Source organism: Callithrix jacchus, chromosome 1 (genome assembly GCF_049354715.1).
Source record: "Callithrix jacchus isolate 240 chromosome 1, calJac240_pri, whole genome shotgun sequence".
Taxonomy (NCBI): domain Eukaryota; kingdom Metazoa; phylum Chordata; class Mammalia; order Primates; family Cebidae; genus Callithrix; species Callithrix jacchus.
In genome coordinates this window covers 177,190,965-177,210,016 of record NC_133502.1, presented here as the reverse complement: position 1 = coordinate 177,210,016, position 19,052 = coordinate 177,190,965, and the positions used below count along the sequence as shown (strand labels likewise).

The 19,052-nt window shown below is 43.9% G+C and overlaps 1 protein-coding gene and 1 pseudogene across 14 annotated transcripts in view; both read right to left on the bottom strand.

Annotated features, from left to right (window-relative positions):
- SPTAN1 (spectrin alpha, non-erythrocytic 1) overlaps positions 1-19,052 on the bottom strand; it is an 81,799-nt gene that overhangs the window by 26,970 nt on the left and 35,777 nt on the right. For 4 of the 14 annotated variants that reach the window (XM_054244360.2, XM_054244365.2, XM_078329018.1 and 1 more), the window contains 16 exons: positions 18,192-18,340; positions 17,075-17,134; positions 15,427-15,625; positions 11,900-12,004; positions 11,425-11,448; positions 10,015-10,050; positions 8,205-8,252; positions 7,374-7,465; positions 6,296-6,440; positions 6,006-6,187; positions 2,032-2,131; positions 1,683-1,880; positions 1,456-1,602; positions 758-861; positions 451-613; positions 70-84 (listed from right to left, as the gene is read on the bottom strand). In XM_054244360.2, the coding sequence (XP_054100335.2) occupies positions 70-84; positions 451-613; positions 758-861; positions 1,456-1,602; positions 1,683-1,880; positions 2,032-2,131; positions 6,006-6,187; positions 6,296-6,440; positions 7,374-7,465; positions 8,205-8,252; positions 10,015-10,050; positions 11,425-11,448; positions 11,900-12,004; positions 15,427-15,625; positions 17,075-17,134; positions 18,192-18,340 (1,767 nt within the window). The remainder of the gene's footprint in view (positions 1-69; positions 85-450; positions 614-757; positions 862-1,455; positions 1,603-1,682; positions 1,881-2,031; positions 2,132-6,005; positions 6,188-6,295; positions 6,441-7,373; positions 7,466-8,204; positions 8,253-10,014; positions 10,051-11,424; positions 11,449-11,899; positions 12,005-15,426; positions 15,626-17,074; positions 17,135-18,191; positions 18,341-19,052) is intronic. The other 10 variants (XM_078329024.1, XM_078329015.1, XM_078329023.1 and 7 more) reach the window with 3 other exon arrangements.
- LOC118148523 (5S ribosomal RNA) lies at positions 5,805-5,923 on the bottom strand (annotated as a pseudogene).

Genomic DNA, 19,052 nt, shown 5'->3' with positions numbered 1-19,052 from the left:
AATCTATGCAGAGGAACACAAATACTGGAGCTCATTTAACTACAACTCTTAAAAAAATTAAAAACTTACCAGCAGCTTGGAAAGCTACAAAAACAGATTAAAAGAACAAGAGTTCAGTACACTGATGTGGACACACATATCAGCTATTAAATAGAAACTCATTTTGTCATACTTCCGCTGGGAAGCTCAGCATTTGGGAACAGTGATAGAAGGGAGATTCTATAGACTTTTATTACTGCAGAAATTGTTTCAATAGAGACAAATGAAGAAGATGACTTTTAAATAGCTCTGACACTTGAGTAGGGCTTTCCCACTGGCTTAGCTTATTAAAATATTTTTCACTGACTTCCCATAGGTGCAAGGAGGTTGTTTTATAGATGCTTTATTTAGCAAAATCTACCAAATAACATAGGGCTACATCAAGACCAACACCCAGTCACTTCGGCTTACCTGGATGTTGGTGGGATCCTTGTATGACTCATCACTCGCTGTCTGCAATTTTTCACTGATCCAAGCCTCAATCTCATCTACATCCCGGCTGAACTGTTGGAGGGTTTGCGATTCTCCTAGCTTTGACCTTTTCTCAATCATCTGGGCTTTCAGACGTCGCCACCTGAAAGAGTGAAACCATGAGATCAAACATGAACATGTCTTACTGTGGAGGAGGAAGCTGGAAGATGGAACAGGCCTGGGCCTTCATATGAGGGGATGCGTCCTCTCAGTGCTGGTGACTACATCAGTGCCACGGAACACCCACCTGTCCAAGACCTCATTGCGCCGGCTAGAAATGTCTCCCTTGGCATAGTGGCCGGCAGCGATGAGCTGGTCAGCAAAGGCCTGCAAAGCAGCAATCTTCTCTTCCTGTCGGCAAAGAAAGGCATGAGGTCAAGGTAGGCCTGTGGCTGGGCCCTGCCTAGACTGTCGGTCTTGAGAAAAGGAGAGTTATTTTGGGTGACTGAGAACTAGCTGGTGGCAGGATCAGAATACACTGATACTTTAGAAGCAGGAGTGTAAAATGCCAAAAGAAAGCTTGATTTCAGTCATTACTAAGAGTACAGTTTAACTCAAGAAGACTCCAGGTCACTCAGGTGAGGCAGGTGTTAGAACATTGAAACAGAACACACAAAATTAAGCTTAATAATAGGAAAATGCTGTCAGATTTACAACCAAGTGATTTATAAATCAAATAGTTTTACATCTTCCTTGTTGTTTATGTTCATGTATTTGTTTTTCCTCCCTTTCATAATAAAATATATTTTTCCTGTTGTACCCCCATTATTAAAATTTTGGAAATACCAGAATTTATAATGTAAAGGTTTACAGAATTATTTAAGTGCATACTTTTCTTAGACAATGCAGGAATTCCTTGGAGATACAACAGTGACTATATAAGCCAAGAAATAGATGTCAATCAGGAAAAATCCAGACTCAGACCCCATGGTACAGAGGCCTCACCTGAACGTTAATTGCTTTGTCAAAGTCTTCATGTTTTTTGATCAGAGCCTCTACGCTGTCCAGTGAATCTCCTTTTTCTTCGGTATTCAAGAAGGCCTCCCGGGCAGCCATCCAGTTCTCAGCTTGCTCACAGTCCCGATGGAACAGCTAAAGAGGGCAAGAGGCAGATGAGAAGATGAGGCCCTTCAGCAAGGAAACATCTGGTCAGAAACCAAGAGCACACATACCTGCAATTCAAGGCATTGATCCAGCATCATCCTGCGCTGAACCCAGGCCTTCTCCAGGTCTGCACGCTCCTGATCAAGTATATCAAGTTTCTGCTTGATCTCAGGGCTCGCATAGTGTCCGTGAGCTAATAGCTGCTGTCCAAACTGCTCAAATGCCTGGAAAGTGCCAGCCCTGGCATCGATTTCTGTTCGGTGTTCCTGCCAAAAGGAGGGAAGGGATTAGGTAACTGGCAGCAGATGCCCACTCTGATGTCAACCCCCACCGACTCACCACGAAAGGTGCGAGTGAGGCCTCCAGGGCCCAGCAGAGCAGCCACATCTTTGTTACTGAGCAGGCAGGTCCACCCACCTGGTGTCGCTCCAGCAACGCCTCAGCTCCGGTGACATCCTTGGCTAGCTCATCTGAGGACACCAACCCCCGTATTCCATTGATCCAAGACATGAGGTCCCTGGAAACCAGAACCCCAAAGAAATAGCTATATTACCTGGTAAAGAGATCTTCTGCCCAGAAAAAGAGATATACATAATTCTTGCTACAGAAAGTTATCGTTGGTTAATCTAGTTAATCTAACAAATGAAGCTAGTTCTTTGGGCAAAGAGTTTCAAAACCTCTTGTTCTTCTTGTTGAGTTTTTTTTTTTGAGGTAGAGTTTTGCTTTTGTCACCCAGGCTGGAGCACAGTGGAGTGATCTCCCTGACTACAACCTCTGCCTCCCAGGTTCAAGTGAGTCTCCTGCCTCAGCCTCCAAAGAAGTTAAGATTATAGGCATGTGCCATAATGCCCAGCTAATTTTTGTATTTTTAGTAGAGACAAGGTTTCACCACATTGGTCAGGCTAGTGTCCAACTCCGGATCGCCAGTAATCCACCCACCTTGGCCTCCCAAAGTGCTGGAATTATAGACATGAGCCACCACGCTCGGCCTTATTGAGGTTTTTTTTTTTCAAATCCCAAATTTTTCAGAGGAAAAATCAGTAAATTTATAATTAAGATCTTTTCACCATACAGAATAACAAGTTCTAGCTATAATTAAGTCTTTGATAGCTTCAAATGAAAAAGCCTTTCTTGGCAGGGTGTGATGGTTCATGCCTGTAATCCCAGCACTTTGGGAGGCAGGAGGATCACTTGAGCTCAGAAATTCAAGACCAGACTGGGCAACTGGGCAACTTAGTGAAACCCTGTCTCTATAAAAAGAAAAAGCCCTTCTTTTGGATTAACCCTTGAAGCCCTAGGCCTGTGCATCCATTTGATCCAGTTTCTCACAGCTGTACAAGCACAAGGGTACAAAATTGAATGTGTAAGGTCAGATATGGTATGATTCCTTTTATATGATATGTCCAGAAGAGGCACATCCATAAAGACAGAAAGCAGATAAAGGATTCCTAGTGGATGGGGACGAGGGACATGATTAATTAAGGGATGTTATTCTAGGGCAATGAAAATGTTTCAGAACTAGAGAGGGGTGGCTGTACAACACTGAATACATTAAATGTCACTGAATTGCACATTTTAAAGTGGTTAATTGTATGTTATGTGGCCTTTACCTCAATAAAAAGAATAAAAAGAGGCCGGGCATGGTGGCTCACACCTGTAATCCTAGCACTCTGGGAGGCCAAGGTGAGTGAATCACCTGAGGTCAGGAGTTCAAAACCAGCCTGGCCAAATGGTGAAAGCCCTTCTCTATAAAGAAAAAAAAAGAAGAAGAAGAAGAAGAAAACCAATTGCAAACTAGGACCTCCTCCCAGAGGCCTGTGAAAGGAAGCAGCATCTGCCTACTCCCACTGGAGCATGGGAGATACCCCAGTTAACAGATACAAGCACAAGTGTGCAAGTGTGTGTGTAAAATATTGTTAAAGAGCACAAAAAACAAAAAAAGACAAAATAAATGTCTGTCCTCAATAGCTACTGTTAAACAAGTCACAAATCACCCACTCAGTGGATTGCTGTGCAGTCATTAAAAAGGCAGAGGTACCAGATTGTGGAACATTTTGTAAGACAATTGGCCTAACATCCTAATGACAACAATGTCAGGTAAAACACAGGCCAGGTGAGGTGGCACATGCTTGTAATCTCAGCACTATGGGAGGCTGAAGATGGAGGATCATTTGAGCCTAGGAATTTGAGACCGGCCTGGGGAACACAGTGAGACCTAGTCTCTACTAAAAATTTTTAAATTAGCCAGGTGTGATGGTACATGCCTGTGGTCCCAGCTACATGGGAGGCTGAGGCAGGAGGATCACTTGAGCCTGGGAAGTAGAGGCTACAGTGAGCCAGCCTGGACAACAGAGCCAGATCCTGTCTCAAAAAACAAATAAACAAAAAAACCAGCCTGGGCAACATGAACACAGAGAAACCCTGTCTCTACAAAAACTACAAAAATTAGGCATGGTGGTGTGTGCCTGTAGTCCTGGTTACTTAGAGAGGTTGAGGTGGGAGGATCGCTTGAGCCCAGGAGGTCGAGTTTGCAATGAGCTGAGATCTCACCACTGCACTCCAGCCTGGGCAACAGAGTGAGACCCTGTCTCAAAAAACAGGAAAAACAAAGAACAGAGGGGGAGAGGTACTGTTCTAGATCAAAGAAGATTAAGACAAGGCTACTCAGTTTAACAGTAATCCTGAATTGGAGCCTGGATTAAAAAAAAGCCCTAGTTATCAAATGGTCAACTGGAAAAAATTGAATACGAACTTAAATATTATTGTGTGTTAGCTTTCTTGGGTATGATAATACAAACATAACTATGCAGGAGAACATTCTTGTTCCTGGGAAATAGATGCTGGAGTGTTTAGAAGTCAAGTGCCACGTATCTGCAACCTACTTTCCTATGGCTCAGGAAAACCAAAGAACTGTATTTAGAGGTAAAGCCAATGTCAAAAAAGTTAAGTGGTAATTACAGGTGAAGGTGCCATGGATGCTCACTGTTATTATTTCAATTTCTCTACAGTCTCGAAAGTCCTCTAAATCAAAAAAGTTGGTGGGAAAAAAAAAAAACACCAAAAAGCCAGGTACAATAGCTCATGCCTGTAATCCCAGCTCTTAGGGAGGCAGAGACAGGAGGATACCTTGAGCCCAGGAGTTCAAGACATGCCTGTGCAATACAGCAAGACCCTACTCTCCACAAAAAGGAGGGAAAAACAAGACAACAAACACAAAAGTTAGTGGTAAAGACTAAGTTGTATCTACATTAAGTGCAAAAGACATCTAAGGAAAAATATAATGTCATGTGGCAGGGGGATTTGAGGGGGTGCGCACATACTTGGATAGGAAAGTGAAGACTTTTTTTTTTTTTTTTTTTTGAGACGGAGTTTTGCTCCGTCACCCAAGCTGGGGTGCAGTGGTGGGATCTTGGCTTACTGCAGCCTTTGCCTCCTGGGTTCATGTGATTTTCTTGCGTTAGCCTCCTGGGTAGCTAGAATTACAGACCTGTGTCACCAAGTCCACCTAATGTTTGTATTTTTAGTAGAGATGGGGTTTCACCCTACTCTGGTCTCAAACTCCTAACCTAGTGATCCATCTGCCTCTGCTTCAAAAGTGCCGAGGTATAAGCCGCCATGCCCAGCTGTGGAGACTTATTTTTAACAATCTGGCATTCAGTAGTTTGACCATTTTACAATAAATATATACTACTTTTTTCTGTTTTTAATTTTTTTTTTTTTTTTGAGACGGAACCTCACTCTGTTGCCAGGCTAGAGTGCAGTGGCCTGATCTCAGCTCTCTGTAACCTCCAACTCCCTGGTTCAAGCAATTCTTCTCCCTGAGCCTCCCTGGTAGCTGGGACTACAGGCACGCACCACCATACCCAGCTAATTTTTTTATTTTTAGTAGAGACAGGGTTTCACCATGTTGGCCAGGATGGTCTTGATCTTTTGACCTTGTAATCTGCCCGTCTTGGCCTCCCAAAGTGCTATGATTACAGGCGTGAGCCACCATGCCTGGCTGTTTTTAATTTTTAAATTAAGATTTTATAATAGGGTTTCGCCGTGTAGCCCAGGTTGGTATCTGACTCCTGAGGTCATGCAATCCGCCTGCCTCAGCCTCCCAAAATGCTGGAATTACAGGTCTGAGTGATTGTACCCAGCTGAGCATATACTACTTTCTTTTTTTTTTTTATACGTATAAAAAAAAAAGCCTACAGCACCCAGTATTCCCAGGCAGTCTCCCAACCAAGTACTAACCAGGCCCAACCCTGCTTAGCTTCTGATATCAGATGAGATCGGGCGCGTTCAGGGTGGTATGCCCGTAGATGCGTGTACTACTTTCATAATAAAAATGACCACTGTAAAGAAGGCTCTATGTTCCAGAGGTCCAAGTGAACACGGCTCCCTACCGGAAATCGCTAAGGAAGCGCTGCAGGTCATGGGAATCGCCCAACTTTGCCTTTCGCTGGTCTGCACGTTTCCCCAGGCTGCTCCAGGCCTGGTTTAACTCTGTGCACTTTTCCTGCAGGTCCTCTGCTGACTCAGGATGGGACTGGATTAGGCGCTCTGCTGTTTCACCAAGAGAGTTTACCTATGGGAAAGTGGTAGGTAAGCTTGTAGTAAGGGATGTGCTCTGTAAAATTGGGGAATCTGCTCTGCCTGGGGCAAAAATGCCAAAGATGACTTTGGGTCCTCTCACCTTGTCACCAAGAGCTGCAAGGTCCCTCTCGAAGCCCTCATGCTTGCGTTGAAGGGCCTGGACACTGGCGAGATCATGTCCATAATTGTCTGTGTTTAGAGCTTGATTCTTCTCTTCAATCCATTCTTTGGTTTCATCAGCATCTCTAGAGGCAAGACACATTGAGGTTAAGAAATGCTGAGTACAGTTGCCTTGATTACCAAACAAACACTAAAAAAATTTATTTTATTTATTTATTTTTTTGAGATGGAGTTTTGTTCTTGCTACCCAGGCTGGAGTGCAACGTATAATCTCGGCTCACTGTAACCTCTATCCACTGGGTTCAAGCGATTCTCCTGCCTCAGCCTCCCAAGTACAGGCGCCCACCACTATGTCCAGCTAGTTTATGTATTTATTTACTTATTTATTTTTTATTTTATTTTTTTCTTGAAATGGAGCCTCACTCTGTCACCCAGGCTGGAGTGCAGTGGCATGATCTCGGCTTACTGCAACCTCCACCTCCTAGGTTCAAGCCATTCTCCTGCCTCAGCCTCCCCAGCAGCTGGGATTACACATGCATGCCACTATGCCGGGCTAATTTTTTGTATTTTTAGTAGAGACAGGGTTTCACCATATTAGCCAGGCTGGTCTTGAACTCCTGACCTCATGATCCACCCGCCTCAGCCTCCCAAAGTGCTGGGATTACAGGTGTGAGCCACTGCGCCTGGCCCTAATATTTTTATTTTTAGTAGAGGCGGAGTTTAACCACGCTGGCCAGGTTGGTCTCAAACTCCTGACCTAAGGTGATCTGCCCACCTTGGCCTCCCAAAATGCTGGGATTATAGGCATGAGCTACTGTGCCTGGCCTAAAAATATTTATTTAGCTGGCTTTTGTACATTTGTTGGTGGCTACCACCAATAGCTCTAAAAACCAAAAGAATTCACCTAGCAGGATTTACCAAGCATCCACCCTGTGTCAGATACAAACATCAGTAATAGGAGCCAGCCGTTGCTCTAGGATCAGAGTCAGCAAGCTTGGGGCTGTCAGGAAACCAGCAGTCCCGTTTCTCCCTCTCCCAGACTAGGACTGACCCCTCACCTGTGGAACCTCTGTACTTCATGGGCACTGCCCAAGAGCTGGCTCCGTTCCTCAGCCAGCTGCTGGAGGGACCGCCAGCGCTCATTCAGCTCCTGCAGGACAACAAAACATCAGCTTCACTGCACCCCCTCTCCTGTCATGCCAACAGTCAGACTTCGGGAAAATGGCTTTGCTTGAAGGGGATGCTAAGGCACATTATAATTTCCTGTTTCTAACCTTCCTAGCCGAATAAATTAGTATACATTAACAACAGAATTCCAGTCAGAGCCAAGCCAAAACTTGCTGTGCTTGACAGGTTCAACACCCACAAACAACCTGACCTAGGCATCCCCTCTGAAGTAGGGAAAGAGACACAGCTGACTTTTCCTCACTCTCAACTCCTAGCCTGGGGCCTAGCAGGTAGCAACTGCTTCCTAAGTCACTGCTGCATGGAGAAATCCCAGCGAGTCTGCTGCCTCCGAACACCTACCCAGCAGACTCTCAGACCAGAGCAGGCCTGGAAAAGCCAGCATGCTGCAGGACCTCGCACTTTCCTGAGACTATGCTCCTTCCAGCTCCTTGCCCTGCTGGAAGTCAGAGGGAAGGCTTGCTCCACTGTTGAGAACTGGCAGGCTCTTAACCAGGAAAGCCAACCAAGCTACCTAGTAGCCATGAGCGTGCTGATGTTTACTTTGGATATATTTGGACCCAAAAGAGTGAAGTATGTCACAGCTCACCTGGCTGACGAGAACAAGAGCTCTGCTGTGGACAGGGAAGGAAGATAGTGGAAAAACCAGTGCAGACAGGGAAGGAAGATAATGGAGATCAGGGAAGCTGGTCACTGCTTCTTACCTTGATGGAATTAAAGGTGGCCACGGTGTGAACCATCAGACGAGCAGACTAGGTAGGGAGGAAAGCAAAAGGCAAAACTAATCAAGTATCTGACAATGAGAGATCTGAGTTGCAAATGCCATTGACTTGGTCCTTGTGGTCAACCTAAATTACCTTAAAGGGATACTGGCAACATTCTCAACAGAGACATCAACAGAAGTGTCAACTACTAGGAAGTCATGAAAATACCAAAAATGCACAATTAGACCCAGCTCAGTAATTAATTTTATCTGATGAAGAATAAAAAGAGAATGGTGAAAACCACAATTCTAGCAGCTAGTTGGACAGAAAAATACATAAAGGACTAATGATTAGTGTCATTTCTTGTCTATACTACAGGAGAACATTCCAGAAAAAAAAAAAACCTCTAAATTTAACAAATGCTGGCAGCTGAGACTGTTTAACAGTCAGGAGCACTAATAATCACTTTCGCTTCCAATTATAGTTATTAGGTTGCTGTTCTTTTTAACAGTATCCCCTTGAATGAAGGGCAACAGCTTTACCAGAGGAAAAAAATAAAGCAGTGAATTTTTTCTCTCAGCCCAGCACCCACTAAAGCAATGAATTAGCTTTCAACAATGTAGCTTTCAACATAGTAGATAACTTCTAAAAATCTAAAATCCCTTAGGGCCAGGCACGGTGGCTCATGCCTATAATCCTGAGGTGGGTAGATCACCGGATGTCAGGAGTTTGAGACCAGCCTGACCAACATGGCGAAACCCTGTGTCTACTAAAATCACAAAAATTAGCCGGGCATGGTAGCACACGCCTGTAATTCCAGTTACATGGGAGGCTGAGGTGGAAGAACTGCTTGAAACCAGGAGGTGGAGGCTGCAGTAAGCTGACATCACACCACCGCACTCCAGCCTGGGTGAAAGAGCAAGACACTGTCTCAAAAAAAAAAAAAAAAAAAAAAAAGAGGGGCCGGGTGCAGTGGCTCACGCCTGTAATCCCAGCACTTTGGGAGGCCGAGGTGGATGGATCACGAGGTCAGGAGATAGAGACCATCCTGGTCAATATGGTGAAACCCTGTCTCTACTAAAAATACAAAAAATTAACTGGGCACGGTGGCGTGTGCCTGTAATCCCAGCTACTTAGGAGGCTGAGGCAGGAGAATTGCCTGAACCCAGGAGGCGGAGGTTGCGGTTAGCCGAGATCGCACCATTGCACTCCAGCCTGGGTAACAAAAGCAAAACTCCGTCTCAAAAAAAAATTAGCTGGGCATGGTAGCATGGGCCTGTAGTCCCAGCTACTCGGGAGGCTAAAGCAGGAGAATTGCTTGAACCCAGGAGACAGAGGTTGCAGTGAGCCAAGATTGAGCCACTGCACTCCAGCCTGGTGACAGAGTGAGACTCGATCTCAAAAAATAAAATTAAATTAAAAAGAGGCCAGGCAGATGGTGAACAAAGTCCTGCTCTCCTTTATATGTGCAGTTGTTCTCGTGTTCACGTCATTTCCCTTTGGACCATCTCCTACTGGTGGGACTCTGCCAATGGCACAGTGCTCCCTGCCGCAGCATATCCTGCACTAACGTGGGTAATCAATGCAACCTAACTACTGAGCATCTGATATACACACTCTGCTTTTGTATACTAATTATCACATTTTAAGAGATAACAGATTCAGAAAGAAACCAGCCAAAAGAGTCCAGAAATGACTAAAGACTTAAGATAAGCTGAATACTCAGAAAAAGGCATACCAGAAAAGGACATAAAATATTTCATGCTCTTGTAAAACTTTTGCAAACAATAATTTGCAAAGGAGTTCTTACCTTCCATGGGGAGGCTGTCTTGGAATCAGTTTCATCCTATTCAAAGAAAGAGGAATTTAGGCAGCCATGCAATTGAGCATGAAACAGCAAAGCACCTGACCTTTCTAGCTGATGACTCCAGTTTCCCCCAGTGGAGATCCCAGCTATTAATACATTAACCAAAAGAGCATTTTCCCTCCATAGTTTGGCTGGTAACAGACTACAAGGCTGGTTAAGAAAAATTAAGCCAACAAACAGGACAGAAAAATTCCAATTTTTTATCCAGTAGAAGAAATGGAGAGAATAAAGAAATTTAATAAGAAAACCACCAACCTTTCTTTATGTTATACTCATAAGATTGTTTAAAAAGGGGTAATAAATAAACCTAAAGATAGCTATGGAAAAAATTTTAGAAAACTGAAGAGATAGACTTTTTTTTTTAACAGAGTCTCACTCTGTTGCCCAGGCTGGAGTACAATGGCACGATCTCAGCTCACTGCAAACTCTGCCTCCCAGGTTCAAATGATTCTGCAGCCTCAGCCTCCAGAGTAGCTGGGACTACAGGTGAGTGCCACCATGCCCAGCTAATTTTTTGTATTTTTAGTAGAGATGGGGTTTCACTGTGTTAGCCAGCATGGTCTCGATCTCCTGACCTCATGATTCGTCCGCCTTGACCTCACAAAATGCTGGGATTACAGGAGTAAGCCACCATTCCTGGCCAAGACTTTTTTTTTTAAGAGTTGTGCTTTGTGTTGCATGCCTGTTGTCCCAGATACTTGGGAAGCTAAGGTATGAGGATAGCTTGAGGCCAGAGGTTTGAGGCTGCAGTACGCTATGATCACAGCTGTGAAAAGCCACTAACCTCCAGCCTGGGCAACAGAGCAAGATTCTATCTCAAAAAAGAAAAAAAAAAAAAACAAAAAAAACCCTTTTTTTTTTTTTTTTGTCTCTTGGAAAATTGGCAAATAGAAATCAATTTATGGGCCGTGGGCAGTGGCTCACATCTGTAATCCCAGCACTTTGGGAGGCCAAGGTTGGTGGATCACCTGAGGTTGGAAGTTTGAGATCAGCCTGGACAACATGGTGAAACCCCATCTCTACTAAAAAATATTAAAATTAGCTGGGTGTGGTGGCACACACATGTAATTCCAGCTACTCAGCTGAGGTGGGAGAATCACTTGAACATGGGAGGTGGAGGTTACAGTTAGCCTAGATTGCACCACTGCACTCTAGCCTGGGTCACAGAGTAAGACTCTGTTTCAAAAATAAATAAATAAATAAATTTCTGGTGTTTTCCACAAATCTTTACACACAAAAGGCATTTGAGGTTCAGGAACAGCAATTCTGATGAAGAAGTTATTGACTTGATATTCTTCCCAAGATTTAAACCCTTCTCATGCTCAAGATCCACATACAGCACCTGACACTTACCCTGGGCATCATGCCATATACTTCCTACAAGGAGAGAGAGAAACCAGTTTTATTATTTAAAGAAATATACATCTCTCAAGAATACTCATTATGGTCAAACCTGGAAACACAGGAGAGAATTCCAAAAAGCCAAATGAAAATGCCAGCCCAAATGTCCAGAGCTTCAAATATTTATATATAAACCTTTTCTTTATTTGAGGAACTCATCAAATTACCATTAGTTAATGGCTATTAAAACATTAAATATTTAATGGGCTTACGGAGAAGAGAGGAGCACCACCCCCACCACCAAATGAAGGTGAGAGATATTGGTATAAATAAGTTAATAAAAATGGTTTTGGTCACATAGAGGACCTGACCTCTAGCCAAGCCACGATTCTGTGCTATGAAACATTGCCTGTTGGGCTGTGACAGACATAGGAACAAAGCTGCATCCTTATGCAGCAGAGCCTCACTCCAAGATGGAGACACCTACCTGTTGTTGCACAGCCTGCACCTCCTCTGCCATGAGACCTTCAGACTCCAGGTCTTCAGCTACTTTGTTAATATCCTTCAACCGTGACTCATTGGCCTTCAGATCCTTTAAAGCAAAAGCCGTAATAACTAAAACCCAAAATAGCAAGTCAAAGGAGAAGAGAGCAATACATAGTCATAAACTATGGCTTGAAACTATAAGGATTCTTCTACAAGGGCCTACCAAAAAAAAAAAAAAAAAAAAGCATTTAAAAAATAAACTGTAAGGATCTGCTCAACAGGTATCTCTATGGATTGGTTTTCCTGTTCCTCAGATAATTATTGAAAAAAGTCTGACTCAAATTTACTTCATTAACTGTAGTTTTTTCATTTTTTTGGGTTTTTTTTTTTGACAGGGTCTTGCTGTCACCCAGGCTGGAGTAGAGTATTGCAATCATGGATCACTGCAGTCTCTTCCTCCCAGGCTCAAGCAATCCTCCTACCTCAGTCTTCTGAGTAGCTGGGACTACAGGCATATATATCACTATTCCCAGCAATTTTTTTTTAAATCAAATAGAAACTTTTTAAACCTTTTTTTTGGTTTTAATAGTGTTTTAAAAATGTGATGAGGCGAGGTGTGGTGACTCACACCTTTAATCCCAGGACTTAGGGAGGCCAAAGCAAGAGAATTGCTTAAGGCCAGGAGTTCAAGACCAGCTTAGGCAACATAACCAGACCCCATCTCTACAGAAAAACTTTTTCTTTTTTTGTCTTTTATTTCTTTTCTTTTTTTATTTTATGAGACTGAGTCTTATTCTGCTGCCCAGGCTGGAGTGCAGTGCTGTGATCATGGCTCACTGCAACCTCCACCTCCCGGGTTCAAGTGACCTTTGTGCCTCAGCCTCCCCAGTAGCTGGGACTACAGGCAGACACTACCACACCCAGCTAACTTTTGTATTTTGAGTAGAGATGGGGTTTCGCCATGGTGGCCAGGCTGGTTTCGAACTCCTGACCTCAGGTGATCCGCCCACCTTGGCCTCCCAAAGTGCTAGGATTACAGGCGTGTACCACTGGGCCTGGCCAGAAATTTTTTTTTTATTTTCCCACCTATGTCCATAGTCCCAGCTACTCAGGTGGCTGAGGTGGGAGGATCACTTGAGCACAGGAGTTCAAGGTTACAGTGAGGTATGATTATGCCACTGCACTCTAGCCTATGCGAAAGAGTGAGATCCTGTCTCTAAAAAATAAAAAAACAAGATGAAATTTCAATGCACAGTTACTATAGGAGAAAGAAGCTCTCCTTCCTCATTTTAATCTGTTGTAAGAACACTTTTTTGAGACAGAGTCTCACTCTGTTACTCAGCTTGAAGTGCAGCAGAGCAATCTTGCCTCAGTGCAACCTCTGCCTCCCAACCAAGTTCAAGCAATTCTCCTGCCTCAGCCTCTCAAGTAGCTGGAAGTACAGGCGTGTGCCAACATGCCTGGCTAATTTTTTGTATTTTTAGTAGAGACAGGGTTTCACCATGTTAGCCAGGATGGTCTTGATCTCCTGATCTCGTGATCCGCCCGCCTTGGCCTCCCAAAGTGCTGGGATTACAGGTGTAAGCCACTGCACCCAGCTTGCCGTAAGAATACTTTTAAGTGGTGGAATGGATAAACAATATTTAGTATATCCAACAGTGAAATATTATTCAGCAATAAAAATGAATGGAGCACTGATACGTGCTACAAAATGGATGAACCTTGGAAACATTATGGACCTGGCACAGTGGCTCACACCTGTAATCCAAAAACTTTGGGAGGGCAAGGTGAGCAGATGGCTTGAGCTCAGGAGTTTGAGACCAGATTGGGCAACATGGCAAAACCCCGTCGCCTCAAAAAATACAAAAATTAGCTGAGCATAGTGATATGCACCTATAGTCCCAGCTACTCAGAAGGCTGAGACAGAAGGATCACTTGAGCCCAGGAAGCAGAGACTGCAGTAAGCTGATATTGGGCCACTGCACTCCAGCCTGGGCAACAGAATGATACCTTGTCTCAAAAATAAATAAATAAATAAGGGCTGGGAACGGTGGCGCACGTCTGTAATCCCAGCACTTTGGGAGGCCAAAGTGGGTGGATCACCTGAGTCAGGAGTTTGAGACTAGCCTGACCAAAATGGAGAAACCCTATCTCTACTAAAAATACAAAAATTAGCTGGGCATGGTGGTGCGCGCCTGTAGTCCCAAGCTACTCGGGAGGCTGAGGCAGGAGAATTGCTTGAACCCAGAAGGCGGAGGTTGTGGTGAGCTGAGATCGTGCCATTGCACTCCAGTCAGGGTAACAATAGCGTTACCTCCGTCTCAAAATAAACAAATAAATAAGAAAAAGAAAGAAAACATAAACAAAAGAAGCCAGTTGCAAAACATCATATAACATGATTCTATTTATATGAATTGTGCAGAACAGGTAAATACAGAGGTAAGCAGAAGATGAGTGGCTGCTTGGCCCACTGGGGTTGGGGAGAATGGTAAATGACTACTTGACCAATATGTGGTTTTCTTTTGAAGCTATAAAACTGTTTTGGAACTAGAGGTGATGGTTGCACAACACTGAATGTACTAAATACCATTGAATTGTACACTTTAAAATGGTTAGCTTTGTGAATTTACCCCAATTAAATAAAAATACTTTCACATCTACTGTAATTTGGTTTAGAAAAGTTCTTATAACAACATGTAGAGAAAATAGCATATCTTTTCTTAATACTAAACTCATCCAAGAAAAGTTTCAATTAAAGTCATTTAAAAATAGCTACACAGGCCAGGTTGTAATACCAGCACTTTGGGAAGCTGAGGCAAGTGGATCACTTGAGGCCAGGCGTCCAAGATCAGGCTGGCCAACATAGCAAAACCTCGTCTCTACTAAAAATACAAAAATTTGCCAGATGTGGTCACGTGTACCTGTAATCCCAGATACTGGGGTGGCTGAGGCATGAGAATCAGTTGAGCCTGGGAGGCAGAAGTTGCAGTGAGTTGAGATTGAGCCACTGTACTCCAGCCTGGGTGACAGAGTGAGACCCAGGGTGAGTGATACTCTCTCTCAAAAAAAAAAAAAAAAAAAAAAAATTGAAAAAGAATTTGGAGGAAAAAAAGCTACATAGATGATGGAATATAATCTATGTGATTTGCATTCCATTAATCTGCAGTCAGAAATCAAGAGACTATGGCTGGATGCAGTGGCTCACGCCTGTCATTCCACTTTGGGAGGCTGAGGCAGGCCGATCACCTGAGGTCAGGAGTTCTGAAGCCAGCCTAGCCAACATGGCAAAAGCCTGTCTACTAAAATACAAAAATTAGATGGGCATGGTGGCAGGCACCTGTAATCCCAGCTGCTTGAAAGGCTGAGGCATGAGAATTGCTTGGAGTTGGGAGACAGGGGTTGCAGTGAGGTGAAGTCATATCACTGCACTCTAGCTTGGGTGACAGTGAAACTACATTTCAAAATAAAAAAATCAAGAGACTCAAATATTTAAACAAAATTTCAGCTGAGCTCTAAGACTGCCCATACCTTCTGAAAGTCATCAAACTTCTTCTGGAGCACCTCAACCTGCTCCAAGTCTGCGCCGACCTCCTCACTTGTCAGAGCAGCTTCCTTCTCATTGATCCACTGCTGTAGTTCATTCGCTTCACGGAACAACATAAACTTCTTGCAACTCTTCTCCAACATGCCTTTACGTTTCTCACCCAGTTCCAGCAGAGAATGATATCTGATGGAATTCAAGACGGTGACAAGAGGGACAGAGAAGGCAGTTAGCTGTAGATGCTAACATAAAGACAAACCATGAGGCATCTCCAAGATGTAGATTCCAGGCTATGAGTTTGTAATGATAATGCCCTAGTAACAGAGTTAACAGATGAAGAAGAGGATCCCAAGTACCCACACCACAGCCTGAGAGATATATGCACACCGTACTGTTCACAACTAGGTGGCTAAAACAGCCAGGCACACTAATAAGTACAAAATTGGCCTGGGCATAACAACACAACCACAAATGACTGAAACCAAGCGCTTAGCACAGTAACACAGGTTCATGCGACTACAGTGAAGAGATGAGATGAATTTGCTGGGCAGAATGTATACAGAGGGTTTTTTCTTGTCTTTTATAATTTTCTGAATAGCCCCCACACTGGGGGTGAGGTGGGGGGAAGGTACACTGAACTTTAAAATAGCCTCAGATAGGATGTTTAATCTTCATATTAGTAGGACATTTCTTTTCTTTTCTTTTTTTTTTTAGGTAGTTTCGCTCTGTTGCCCAGGCTGGAGTGCAGTGGCATGATCTTGGCTCACCACAACTTCCACCTCCTGGGTTCAAGTGATTCTCCTGTCTCAGCCTCCCAAGTAGCTGGGACTACAGGCATGTGCCACCATGCCCAGCTAATTTTTTGTATTTTAGTAGAGACGGGGTTTCACTATGTCGGCCAGGCTGGTCTCAAACTCCTGACCTTATGATCCACCCATCTTGGCCTCCCAAAAGTGCGGGGATTACAGGCGTGAGCCACTGTGCCCAGCCTAGTAGGACATTGCTAAAATGACACATTCAGTTCTCAGATAGTTTTGGCAAGTTCAGAAGGAAAATCAAGCAAAGTACCAAGTATCTGTGCCATTCTGTTACTTGGAAGATTTCTTAAGAATCAAAGAATATTCTAACCCTCAGGAACTAAAATGAAAAGGCTGAAATACTATCTTTGAACATGAAAACAACAAACAATAAAAAACTAAAAGTTAAAAAAAAAATAGAATCACTATTAAATCTAAGTGTCCCAAACTGAAATAAAAAAGCAATGAGTTACCAAGAATCAGAGCACTTTAAGAGAAGCATTTGATTTCCTTTCTACTAAGGAAAACTATAGAACAGACCTTCAGGTTTGCTGCTGATAGTGGCTAGTCCACCACAAAAACCAACAGAAGGGGGAACCAACACCACTCTGAACACACAGCTGCACACGGAAGCAACCAATGAGATAAGCAGTCATTGACCGACACAGCTGCACCGCCACCTCTTCCCTTGTGAGCCAAAGGTGCTGCACAAGACAGGCAGTTCCTCCCACCACCTCATCTTTCTGAGTGGACAAAGGCTTTAAAGAGAAGCTGCAGAGGGAGAATGAACAGGGTAGCAGTGGACGTTGGTGCTCTGCAAGACTCTCAGCCTACTCACAGTTCTTCCACCTGCTTCATACGCAGAGATACACTGCCGGCCTCCTTAGTTATGCGTGTCCTGCACAGATGGGGCACAGCAAAAGCATGCACAAATTAGTGGGATTAATCCACAGGGATGAAAGGCGGCAGCTCCAACTGGTGCCATGATGGTGGATGCTTAATGTTGGGAAACTATGGAGTCATTCAACAGCTCTAAGGAACAGTCTAAGCTATGAGTGAAATGACAGTTAAGAAATAGCAGAAAAATTAGAGGGTTAGTTCACCTTCATTTTCCTGACAGGTCTGCCATGCTTAAGGCAGATTTTCCTGTACTAAAAACACTGATAACTTCACAGAGCAAGGTCAGGGAACAGAATGGACTAACCTTAGAAAGAAATTTTACTGACTGCTAATAGGTAATTTAGCTATGTATTTGATCTACTTTTTCCTCTTATATTTATGACTCAGACCACTGGTAAGAATACAAACCAAAACCTCCCATTCTTATCTCAATAGTAACAGAATCTGTAAGTGGACAACTAACTCTGATCTTACTGAGGATCACTGGGGTCCAAAAATTCCACTATTCTACCCAAACTCTAGTGGGAATGTATTTCCTGGATATTTCCCAAGCGTCTAAAGCTGCTGATTCCACTAATGGAGTCAGAAATACCCTAATTGAGGGACACAGGGCAATATGGGGGCTCAGCTACAGGAAAGAGGACAGAGCCATTTCATTAAAAATTTCTATTCTCAGAACTCAAAGATATGGCAGAGAGAGAAGCTCTGAAAGCAGCCTTTCAGAGGGGACAGAGCTGCAGGGGTGTAGGATATCTGAAAATCCAATTTCAAAAACCATCTCGAACCAAAACACAAATGTTAAAATGTCAATGATTAGGAAACTTCTGTTTAGGAAAAACTCATGAGTACTGCTGGGAAAAAAAAAAAGAAAAATAATTTATCAGTCAAGGGGTTTGAGACCCCAACAGGGAGGTCTGTGGGCTCAAAGTGGGATGGAGACAGCAGGTGTGCAGGTGGGCTCCAGGAGCCTCAGGACACGTCTAAGCTTCGGCTCATGTGGAATAAAGTATGCCTACGGGACGCCTGGCCCTTGTGGCCCACAGTGTCATCCTTACTGATTATCAATTTGCTCCTGCCGCAGTGCTATGCTGCCTTGCTCCTCCAGAAGATTCTCCCTTGAGGCTGACTGGGCGGGGTCCAACTTCTTCACGTAAGCAGCCGGCACAAAACCCTGACGATCGTTCACTTCCACTTTCCACCAATCCTAAGGAAAAAAGAGGGAGAACTGAAAGTAATTTCCTTCTCTGAGAGGGAGAATCCCAGGAGGTCGTGCGTGTGCACATACACAACAGCGTTAATCATTTTAAGAGGCCCAAAACAATATTAAAGTCACTTTGCATAACGTCTGATAATTCAGTCCCTTCCCTACCTGCCCACAACTGCAGAGGATTACAGGCAAAACAGCAGTGCTGCCTGCCACCAAGGCCAGCCTTCTCTCTGCTTAGATGCTCCAGAGCTGTGCTATCCAACACTGTAGCCACCAATCACATGTGCCCACTTAACTTTCATCAAGCTAGAATTTATTTATTTATTTTTTTGGGGAAGGAGTCTTACTCTATCACTAGGCTGGAGTGCAGTAGTGCAATCTCAGCTCACTGCAACCTCCGCCTCCTGGGTTCAAGCAATTCCCCTGCCTTAGCCTCCCAAATAGCTGGGACTATAGGAGCACATCACCATGCCCAGCTAATTTTTCGTATTTTAGTAGAGACAGGGTTTCACCATGTGAGCCAGGATGGTCTCAATCTCTTGACCTCATGATCCACCTGCCTCAGCCTCCCTAAGTACTGGGATTACAGGTGTGAGCTGTTGTGCTCGGTCTTTTTTTTTCTAATATAAATAGAGACTGGGTCTCGCTATGTTGCCCAGGTTGGTCTCAAACTCCTGGGCTCACGTGATCCTACCGTCCAGGCCTCCCA